Raw genomic sequence first — 11,220 nt, 5'->3', positions numbered from 1 at the left:
TGTTTTAATTTGCATTTCTCTGATTTAATGATTCTGAGGCTGTTTTCATATGCTTATTAACTTTTGGAGTTTGCCTGTTCATTTCCTTTGCCCATTTTCCCACTGAAGTTATCTTTTTATTGTCAATTTGCAGGACTTCCTTGTAGATTCTAGACATTAATCCCTTGCCATTTTTTGACGTTGTAAATTACCATTCTGTAATCTGTGTATTAATTTTTGTTCATGATGTCATTCATTAAATAGAAATCCTTACTTTTAATGTAATCACATTACAATTTTTAATGCGTGATTTGTGCTTTTGAAATATTAAAAGTTCTTCCTTGCCCTCAGTTCACAACTTAGTTCACAACTTTTATTGACTTTGCATTTTACCTTTTGATTTTGGGTCTATTCAGCCATCGAGGGCTTATCTCTGCATCTTTGTTTAGTTAGGGATTGTTTTGTCCAGATAGTGAATCAGCTTTTCTAATACATATTTCAAACATCCCATCTTTTCCCATTGTTTGAAGGTGCCCCCTTTGCCACATATTAATTTCCAGATATACGTGTCAATCTTTGAGTTTTCTCTTCTTTAAACAGAAGTTGATTTAACCATTCATGGCCTTGTACTATTGCGTATAAGTTGGAGAGTTAGCTTAGTTCTTAACTTACCAACTGAAAATTTTATTTAGATTACATAGAATTTATAGATTCGTTTGGGGAGAGTTAATATCTATATATTAAACCTTCTCATCCAAGAACAGGGAATGTCTCTTTATTTATTCAGATTGTTAACTCTTCTATCAGAGTTAGAAAATTCTCTCCATAGACGTCTTGTATATTCTTAAATAATCCCTACCTTATAATTTTAATTGCTATTGTGTCTAATATCTCACGTTTATTATTTATTGGTTATAGCTGTTATAGAAAAATGCAATTGATTTTTGTAGGGTGATCTTACATCTAGCAACTTTGCTGAATGCTCTTATTAGTTCTAGTGATTCTGTTTTTTAAAAATTAGGTTGTGGTCAAATTATCTATAAATGATAGTTTTATCTCTTCTTTTTCAATTTTTCAACTCTTTTTTTTATGGCGTTGCACAGGATTCCTAGAACTACATTAAAAGGTAGCAATGATAGTGAGCCCCCTCGTATTCATCTTAAGGCAACTGTGTCAAAAGTGTTTCCATTAACATATTTGCTGTTAGTTTTTTGGTATATGACTTTTATCAAATTAAGAAAATTACCTTCTATTTGCTAAAAGTTTTTATAATGAATATAATTAGACCTTATAAAATGCTCTTTCTTCATTAGGATAATTACATGATTTTTCTTCTTTAGTCTATTAATGTGATGAATTTTCCTGATGATAATGAACCACCTTTGCACTCCTGGGGTAAACGCCACTTGATTATGATGTATCATTTTTTAATACACTATTGGAGTTCATAGCTTATATTTAAGGTTTTTGCATCTACTCAATTCTATTTCTATTTTCTTAGTATTTACTCTAGGTTTTAGAATGGATACTTAAGGAAGATTGAGGTTATTCAATGTCTTTAGCCTCCTCAAGAATGTTCCAAGGACCAATTTGTGTGCTATCATAGTCCAATATTTTAGTTCATGATTATATTTCTTTAATTTTACAAACTAAACATTGCTATAGTTTTACAATCTGTGTATGTTAATATTTACTAATTTTAAAACCTATTTCTTTGCTCACTTTTCCTTCCTGCATCTCAGCCCTTCCATCTAGGATCATTTTCCTTAAAAATAGCAAACATAGTATTACTGTGTGCCAGGCACTGTTCTGGGTGCTTTAAACATATTACCTCATTTTAATCCCCAATAACCCTATGAGGTATGTGCTATATTCCTTTCATCTGAAGAACATCCTTCAGAATTTCTTTCTCTGGATCTCAGTTTTTGTTGTCTGTCCCTTTTGTCTTTTTTTTGGAAAGAATTTTGTTGGCCAGAACTGTATACTCCTAAGAGTATATAGGATGTCTCAGGGAGAGAGCAGAAGTGGAAAGGCAGTAAAAGATAGAACCCAAGGGAGCCCCAGAGCTCATATACTGCTCTCCTGAGCCTTCCCTCAAGAGATGGTGCCCACTGGAACTACAAGGCCAACAGCAAGGGGCAAAGCAGTGGAGGGCACCCTGGAGGGCTCTTGGGATGCAGGATGCCAGCCTTTCCCCTAGCAAGCAAGTGCTACGACATTGCTACTCTTCCTTTGTCAATATTCTGCATCCCTAGACCCAACCCTAGGGGACAATGGCTCTGCTCAGAAGTGACATATTGTTGACATACCTTTCAGTCCCTCCCTGAGGCAAGGAGGTGAAAGGGTGCTCCAGGGGTCAATGACTGCTGTCATTCACAGCGCTGGAGGTCAACTGCTACGTTTACTGCCAGTATCAGGTGTGGCTGAAAGAAGAATGGTTGCCCCAACCCATGCCTGAGCGGAGCTGCTGGACCCAAGAGCTCAGAAAGGAATGAACAGTGGGTCAAAAGCAGTGGCCTTAGCTCCATCTCACCTTCCCCTCTCTTTGGCTCTGGGCATCCCTTGTCTCATCTGTGGGAATAGAAGGCTTTGGGGACCTGTAAGCAGGGACCCTGGGAGACAGAGCTGGGATGCCGCCTGGACCAGTCAGAGACCATGGCCCAAGGACATCACTGTGGCAAGAATTCCCAACAGGAGTCAGAGGCCCAGGTCAGATCTTCCAGGGCTTTCTCTAAGAGGTCCCAGCCTCTCCTGCCTCTCAGCCATGGCAGCCTCTTCCTCCTGTTTTAGTCACCTGGAACCCTGTTTTCTCTCTCCTAGAATCAAGAACCGTCCACAGAAAGCAACACACGAGATCATTTTCAAACTGACTTTAATCATTTTTTGCTGCTCAAATACTGTACATGCAGAAGCCACGTGAAGAATTTTCTCCTCAAGGGAATTGGCAAGAACGTTGTACGAAACAGCCGGCAGTCCTTCTCAGCTGTCCACCTGCCACCCAGGAGCCACGAGAAGTTTGGAAATATGCTGCACATAGAAAATGTATAGAGCACAGATATAAAAGGCTAATTGCTTCTTATCTAAACAGTGTGCTTGTCAGTCCCTATCAGCTCTCTCTTTCTTTGCAGGATGCATTTGGAAATTCTAAAAAAGGGGATCCTGCCTCCTGTGAATTTATATTCTAAAGGAGTGGATAGAACAATCAGGCCAACTTTCCCAAAGGAGGCAGCCACTCTGCCTGCTGAGATGTCTGGTAAAAGACATCCTGGAGAGAGAAGTGGCTTTAAGAAGTCAAACACTTTGAAGGGAAGTAAGTTCCCTCCCATCAGAGAGCATTTCCTTTTAATATTCTCAGATGTTCAGTTCCTCCACTGATGTCATTCTAGAAGCAGAAATGAGGACCGACCCAGCCTCATGCGCTGGTGGGGATACTGACCCACGCAGGATGCAGCTGAGGTGGTGACGTCACATCAGCACCTTGAAAACTGTCCATTGTAGACCACCCTCAAGTATTTCTCCCCATTACACAAGAAGAAAAGAGAGAAAGCAGACCGCAGAGGTGGAAGCAGAGTCTGTTAGGATTCCCAGAGTTCTTGTCAGAGGCAGCATCCGGGCGTGGGTGGAGGAGGATCTGCACCCAGCTTGGGCACTCAGGGCTGGAAGAAACCAGCCCGTGGAACCAGGTGCCGGGTGTATCAGGCTCGCAAACCTCATCAGCTCCAGATCAGACTTTTAAAACCTGGAGGGAACCATGGAGCAACTAGCAAATGCTCTGAGTTTGCAGATGAGGAAGCTGAGGCCCAGAAAAGTGAGGAGTCTTGCACGGGGTCACAGTTTCTGGCCAAACCGTATATAACAGCCTTTGATTCTCTGTAGCCAGCTGTCCAGGCCACTGACCAGTGGGACGGGTGCTCTGTTGCCCTGGAAATTCCCAGAGCCCATTTCTGTTAGCCAAACTCTCTGGAACTCAGTCCCAAGGACTCTTCCTGGCATCAGTGTGAACTCCTTGGGAGGCCCAAGGTCCCTGTCCTTACTGGCCAAGTTTCCGGCCAGAGCCCTGGACGGGTTTCCCAAAGCACTTAACATTCCCGCCTCTCAACCAGCACTTGCCCCAGCCAGTCCAGGCCCCTGAGGGAATGCAAGTGTCTCTCACTGCTGTGGTTTCCCTCACAGGCACAGCCTTGCTGGGCCCATAAAAGCCCGAGCTCAAGATTAGGGGGAGGGGGAGTTGCTTTGCTACATGGAAAGATTAAGCCCTTTGTCAGAGAACAAGGTCCCACCATCAGGCAGGCCAACACCTGAGCCGCGGTTGTGCAGCTCAGCCAGCAGCGTTGGTGCCCAAGGAGGCCAAGTCGCTCTCTTTGGCATCACTGACATTGTTCTGAGATGCTCAGGCACTCTTTCAAAAGAACCCTTTCCCAGCCAGACCAGGCCGATCCAGCCCCCAGCAGCCCTCACCGGACGAGGCAGGGCTCCCCTGCCCTTCGATCATGATTGTTCAGTTTTGCCCCAGTCTCTTCTGATCTGAGCGAAAAGCAGACTTGAGGGAGCAGGCAGGGGATGGTCTACATTCCCATCACCTCCTGACCGTTCAGTGAACTATCACCCAGTAGAGGAAGCAGCATTTTAAAGAATCTCTTTACGGGTCAGGATGTTGTAGACGAAAGCACAAGGAGAGGAAGAGATGGGGGGGTTGGGGGGGTGGGAGGCAGTCAGCGGGGAGCAGGCCTCTCTTCCGTCTCCTCGGGCTACGGCCAACACTGCTGGACAACCTCCCGGCCCTGAATGATGTGCCCTCCCTCTCCCCCAGGGAAGGACCACTCGTCTACAACATCATGCAAAGGCAGCAATGTCTCGTACAGAGTTTGCACAGTGCAGGAAGCAATCAGAGAACCAGAAGCCCTGCTGCTTTCCGGGCCAAGGAAGATGGGGAATCAGAGGTACTAGGAGCTCTGGAGCCCCAGGGAGGAGGAGCGTCTCCTGGGCAGCAGGGCGTGCAGCAAGAACCCCAGGAGCATGTCGGGGCTCCTGGTAATGCAGTCTAAGATTGTGCTACATTTCACTTCCAAAGAAGTACCCTTGGAGGGCTCTATTGTCTTTAAAGGGGGGGGGGGGTGTCTGCTCTCCTCAAGGCTGGCAGTAAAGACGAGCTCAGGCATGCTTGCCCTGGGGGTGTCATGCCCCTGGGAGAAATGGCCTGACCAATGCTCTAACCGCTGGTCCCATGAGTGACGAGCTACATGGTGCCCTCTCTCTGGAGCTCCCAGGTTCTGCCTCAGCTCCATGAAATGCTGGCAATGCCTAGGACTCACTGCATCCCAAAGGCCGCCTCCATGCTCCTTTCCTAGGAGAGCTGGGTGGTGGGAGAGACTGGATGGGGAGTAGTTTTGAAGAGAGTTCTTCCCTGAAGGATCAAATCCCCCTTGTCAAACCAAGACTTGGCCCCATTTGCTGGAGCCCGGTTCATACTAAAGACCCATCACTACTTCCCTGTAGGGAAGGAGTCTATGAAGGAGGTGGGACAGATGGAACAGAGCAGAAACGTGAAGCCAGATGCTCTGAATCATCCATCGTGGTTCCTGGCCACAGGGCCACTCCTATCTTTGCCACATCTTCCACGCATCCTGGCCGAGCAGAGGAAGATGCAATGCCAAAGCCCCAGGCTGTAACCAGCTCCAGGCTTCATCTGGGGTGAGGGAGCATTTGGAGCTGGGACACTGTACCTGGCAGTGAGCTGGCCCCAGGTTAGGCAGAACTCGGGGGGATCATGTTCCCTCCTTTCCCACCATCCCCTCTTCAAGGGACAGAGGCTCCCCACCCCAGGGAAGGCCAGGAGTCACACACGGGCTCCCCGCTCTCCTGGGACAGGCTAGCTCCAGAGCGGCTTCTCAGACAAGGCTCTGTATCCAGGATCCCGAGAAACAGGCCCTAGAACCAGCCACTCACCATCACACATACGTGTCAGCCTCACTCGACTTCGCCCTCTCGGGGGAAGGTCCTGGTGGGGATTAGTAACTTATTTGGTGCAAAAGATTAAAAAGAATTAATTCCCAAGGTCAGCTTGGGGGGATTACTTCCCATTAGAGAGGTGAACATGGAGAGGCCCAACTCCTGGGCAGTTTTGGTAGCGGGGCATTGCAGGCAGGTCAGACAAATTACCAACATGTTAGGTGCCCCCACTGGCTAGAACTTCCCCTGTGTAACTGGCCCTCCCCTAGAGGCAGGGGCACATGGCCTACAGCTCCCCAGTGGCAGCCTCTCTGCTGGCAGCTCCCCGCCTCCTCTCACTGTCTCCCTGGGCCCCTGGAGGAATGAGGGTGACAGCCCTCATTGAAATCCCCCCACCCTCTGGGAGTGACTGCATGGTCTAGGTATCACCAGTCATCAGCCAATGTCTACACTGTCCTGGGGATCCCTGAGAATCCCACCATTCTGCAGGCATAGAGCATTTTCACAGCATCCCGAGGGTGGCAGCTCTAGAGGTGAAGACATCACAGCCAGGACGTAAAGATGCCCTTTTGCAAGTGGGTTTCCTCCCTCTCCTCACCCTAGGCTCAGGGTCCAGAGCCCTTTGCCTCATTTTAGAAACCCGAGAAATGCATGCATTACCCAGTCCCAACAATGGGAGAGAATTTCTGCAGAAGGAGAAGATTCGACCCAGCCGCCACCTGCCCCTCCTGCACACACACGGTTTCGTCGGTGATAATACAGGAAGGGAGGCCCCAGCGGAAGACAGGCGCTCACTGCGTCCGCTTCCTTACTCCTTTACCTACTCGTCTGTCAGCGGCAGGACCGATGGGGTCCTGGCTTCTTTCCCTCGTTTCCTTGGGAGGGAGGTGACAGGGCTCTGGCTTCGGCCTAATGCGGATCCCTGCCAGAAGAAGGCCCTTTGGGTGGAGATGGCTTTATCTCCAGAGAGCCTGCTCCTCCATCCCTCCCTCCAGATCCACCTCCACGCCCATCGGCTTTGGTTCCCAGTGGAGGCCCAGCACTCAGGCCCCGAGACCTCTCCACCGCCCCCTGGGCAGCTCCCCCCGCCTCACGTCAGGACGTGCCTTACAGTCATGGCAGCCCTAGGCGCTGATGTCTGGGGAAGAGGCGGAGAGAGCCTGCCCTCTACCTGGACCCCTCCTGCCACCTCTTTCCTCCCCACCAGACATGGACCCACAGGCTGCAGTGTCTGTCTCCTGGGTGACCCCTCACCTTCTGCCCTAGACCTGAGGAGGGAGAGGGACAGATCTGGGCATTCCTGAGCCAGACTGCAGGATTCCCAGCAGGCGTCTCACAAGGTCCAGTCCAGGCACTGGTCCCCACCAACAGGGCCCAGCCATGAAATCAAGTCAGGGTTTGAGTGGCTTTGGGAAGCTCTGACTAGACAAGAGCGGGAGAAAGCAGAGGCAGGAGAGGGGCTTAGAACAGGCCAGGCCATGCTCCAGCGGGCGGCGCCGGCGCCCAGGGAGGCGGGGGGCTGCAGGGGAGTATTGCTTGTACAGAGCTGGTGACTGTGGCAGTCTAGAGTCCAGAGCCAAGCTGTCTGCGGAGCCAGGAGGCTGGAGCTCAGGCAGGTCTGAGCTCCTAGACAGAAACCCTGGTCTGGACATGAGCAAAAGAACAGAAGCCCAAATGATCAGCTTCATGCAGCTAATCTGCAAAGGTCAGACGGAATTCTCAATTCTTGACAGTGGCTCAGAGCAAGTCAGCCCCCACCCTCCCAATTCCAGCAAACAGCCCTGCCCTCGGCACCTCCTCACAAGCAGGCCTCAACAGGAAGAGCCTGGAGGGGCACAGGGCCACCCTCAGGGCCCAGGGAGGACACAGGTGCCTCCAGGGATTATCTGCTTTGGCAGATAACATCCCCTCTGAGGCCGGCTTCCTGGAGGTTGTGACCCTCCCATCACACCTCCTGGGGGCCACTGGGAGAGCTCCTTTGGCATATGGGAGGTGAGGCAGCTTGCAGGGAGACGGGAGGTGAAGAGCAACGCTAAGGGAGGCACAGGCAGCTCCCTCCAAGGTAGGCGGCCAGCAACCTTGCAGGAGGGAGGAGGCCCGAGGGAGAAAGCAGTCCCCAAGCCCTGGGCTCCCGGGCATCTTTGCTCCCTGGGGCCCTGGCCAGGGCACTAGGTGAGCATGCTACACACTGCAGAAGCATCCAGTGGGAAGAGCTGCCAGGGTGCTGGGGTGGGGAGAAGGGGTGTCAGGGTTCCCAGAGGGGCCTCAGAGTGGCCAGCGACAGGGGACGCTACATTCCTCAAAAAAGAGCAGCAGTGCTGGGAGAGGCAAAGTGGGACAAAGGACACGACAGAAAACTAACTAGGGACCACCAAGAGGAGGCACAGGCAGGGCACACGGGCTCTGCCCCGGACACGGGACCATGCAGAATGGACCAATGGCTGCGTCCCCCATTTCCACCCCTGGACTCAGGGGGACTTGTGTCCACACAACACTCCTTTGGGTTTCTTTTCAACAAGACACAGAGAAACATGGATTTAGCCCATGTAGTCACCAAGACTGACTATACCCACACATATGAACAGATATAACATGGTCACACAGACACACACACAAAGACACACGCACACACACTACAGTCTCCACTGCCAGCTGGGATGGGCCCAGTAGCCAACAGGCATGCAGCAGGGCAAGAGATCCAGAAAGACATGAAGACTATGTACAGGGGAGGAGGTGGGGGCCAGCAGGTACTCCTTCCCACACTGCAGCCCAGTCTCCTCCTGAGGTCCTTAGGAGCACGAGGGGCTGGTGGCACTCTCCAGGGAGGACTGGGACAGGCGCCTGGTGAGGGATCCGAGCGTGGAGTCTGCCACTGAGGACGTGGGGAAGAGTTTGTACCAGCCGGCGACCGCTGCACTCAGGTCCAGCTCGTCCAGCATGATCTGGGCCATGCCCATGAAGCACTTGTGGTCCATGCGGCCGTAGTCTCCCCAGACAATCACCTGGCAGGGGAAGAAAGAGAGAGGAGCTGAGTCATCTCCTCCACTCCTAGGCTGGGAGGGGCCCAGGTATCTACAAGTTTTGCCTGGGCACAGATGGGACAGAAAGAGCCGGAACTCAGACTGATTTCAGGCAACAACTTACTGAGCACTTACAATGTGCTGCGCTTGATCCTACAGACTTTATAGACATTATCCTGATTGTCACAACCATCTAGGGAGAGCTGCTGTGTATTATTATTTCCACAAAGAGGAAACTGCAGCTCTGAGAAGTTAACTAACTAACCCAAAGACACACAGTAATTGGTGGCAGAGCTGAGGTTGGAACCCGCGTCTGACTTCCAGAGCCTCCCGGCATCCCAGATGACAGCCTTGCCCAGGAGGGAGCAGACCCAGAGTCTAGGACCTCTGCTACCCACGTGGTCTCAGGCAAGGCAGGCAGCCCCCACCATCACTGCTGATGCTTAGCGAGTAGCTGCCTGTGTGCCAGGCACTATGCGAGGCCTCTACATGCCTCTCTCGTCTCATCTTCACAACAGACCGCCACAGCTGGTAAGTGATCAAGCTGGGACGGGAACCCAGGACTGAACACAGAGACCCACCTCCACTGGCTCTATCCCCACTTAACTTCTTTGCCTCAGGCACCTCATCTATGAAACGGACATGAGGATCCCTCCCTCCCAGGGCTGCGGCGAAGGGCACTGCCGCTCTTTGTCGTTGGGGTGAGCCTCTGGGCTCAACTTGGCTCTGCCAGTCACTAGCTGAAACCTCAAGCAGGTCACTCATCTTCTGAGACTGCTTCCTCATTTGTAAAATGGGGCGAATCATACCTACTTCACGGCATCATCTCCAGGATAAAACGAGATCACAACTGGAAAGCAGCTGACATGGAGCCTGGCGTGGAGCCGAAGTGCAATGAACATTAGCACCGGGTGGAAGAAAGAGGCGGCCGACAAACTCTGCTCCCACCTACCAGCTGTGCAGCCTGGGGCGCAACTGAGTTATCCCCCTGAACCGTGGTTTCCTTATGAAGCAACTAGGGGCAATAACACCACGATAGGTTGTGAAAATAAATGCATAATGCATATTAATCACCTGGTACAGTGCCTGGCACAGCATAAATCATAAATGAAAAAAATCTTAAATAACCTTAAATTACAACTTGCAGTCTTCGAGAGTCTGCCCTGCCCCACTGGCCCCATAACACTCACCTGCAGCACCTTGCCCTGAGGCCCCTCGTCAAAGAGCAGAGCCTGCTGGTACACGGGGTCACAGGTCTTCTTGGCCACTTTTGTCTTCTTCTTGGCCAAGCAGGCCCCATTCTCGAGCAGGTAAACCTTGATATAGGTGGCTGAGGAATGGGAGAGAGCATGATAGGAGGGGTCCAGGAGACTGCTATGGCCTGCCCCACCCCCTATCCTCCAAGCGATCCTGGAGGAGAGCAAGGCGATCAGGATGAGCCGACCAGTGGGCAGCAGGTGGAAGAGACTGACTCAAACGCTGACTCCTCCATCCTCCCCTGCTCCCACCCCTGCTCACCGGCCTTCCAGGCAAGCTGTGACTCCAGTGTCAAGAGTGCTGATTTAGGCCAATGGGGAGCTGAAGATTTGCTAGACCCAGGGTTCAGCTGTATACCCCTCCCTGGCAAGACCCCATTTCCCAAATCGCGCTCCGGGCTGCTCTGCCTCACCTGGGAGGGATTTAGAGCCAGGTTTGGGGGTCAGGCCCCGAGCCTCAATCACTTCCACCTCCAACTGGCCACTCCGGTCCATGATGGCAATGTGCACGTCCCCTGCAAGGGAGAAGAGGGAGAGTCCAGGCAGAGCCAGACCAAGGGGCAGGCTGGCCAGCTGCTGTGCAGAATGCCCATCTGCAGAGGATGCTACAATACGGGAATGGGCACGAGATGGAGAAACTGCATGCGCCAGAACTGCCCTTCAGAGACCACTTTAAAGCAGCTGAGAAATGCTTTGATAAATCCCTTGGGGTGGGTGGGGGCATGACCCTCAAGGGGCATGCTTGGGTAACAGCAAATGGCTGCCAACCTCCCATTAAGTCTGGTTAACTGAGTGGGCATGTGTTTTACTGAGTGAAATAGGCAAGTTTGGGGACAGAGCTTCCTGTGTCAGGACAGAGGGGAGGCTGTGGGCTCAGTGGCCCCTCTTCACTTTCCCCTACAGAGCAGCCCTCAGCCACTGCCCTAAATATACATCAAGTATTTAAAGCTATCAGTTTGAAGAGACGCTGCCATATGAGCCTGCCCAGGATGTGAGGCCCGCCCTGGGAAGGAGGG

General features: G+C 51.3%; 1 protein-coding gene across 6 annotated transcripts in view; it reads right to left on the bottom strand.

The window, feature by feature from the left end:
• Nucleotides 1-2,834: 2,834 nt before the first annotated feature.
• RIMS3 (regulating synaptic membrane exocytosis 3) overlaps nt 2,835-11,220 on the bottom strand; it is a 38,701-nt gene continuing 30,315 nt past the window's right edge. For 3 of the 6 annotated variants that reach the window (XM_046663388.1, XM_046663389.1, XM_046663390.1), the window contains 3 exons: nt 10,618-10,719; nt 10,139-10,278; nt 2,835-8,930 (listed from right to left, as the gene is read on the bottom strand). In XM_046663388.1, the coding sequence (XP_046519344.1) occupies nt 8,718-8,930; nt 10,139-10,278; nt 10,618-10,719 (455 nt within the window). In that variant the 3' untranslated portion in view covers nt 2,835-8,717. Of the gene's footprint in view, nt 9,822-10,138; nt 10,279-10,617; nt 10,720-11,220 lie in introns of all 6 variants that reach the window. The other 3 variants (XR_006888853.1, XM_046663392.1, XM_046663391.1) reach the window with 3 other exon arrangements.

This window comes from Equus quagga, chromosome 5 (genome assembly GCF_021613505.1).
Source record: "Equus quagga isolate Etosha38 chromosome 5, UCLA_HA_Equagga_1.0, whole genome shotgun sequence".
In the NCBI taxonomy this organism is placed as follows: Eukaryota; Metazoa; Chordata; class Mammalia; order Perissodactyla; family Equidae; genus Equus; species Equus quagga.
Note: the sequence above shows the minus strand (reverse complement) of the source record. Positions and strands in the feature narration are given on the sequence as shown.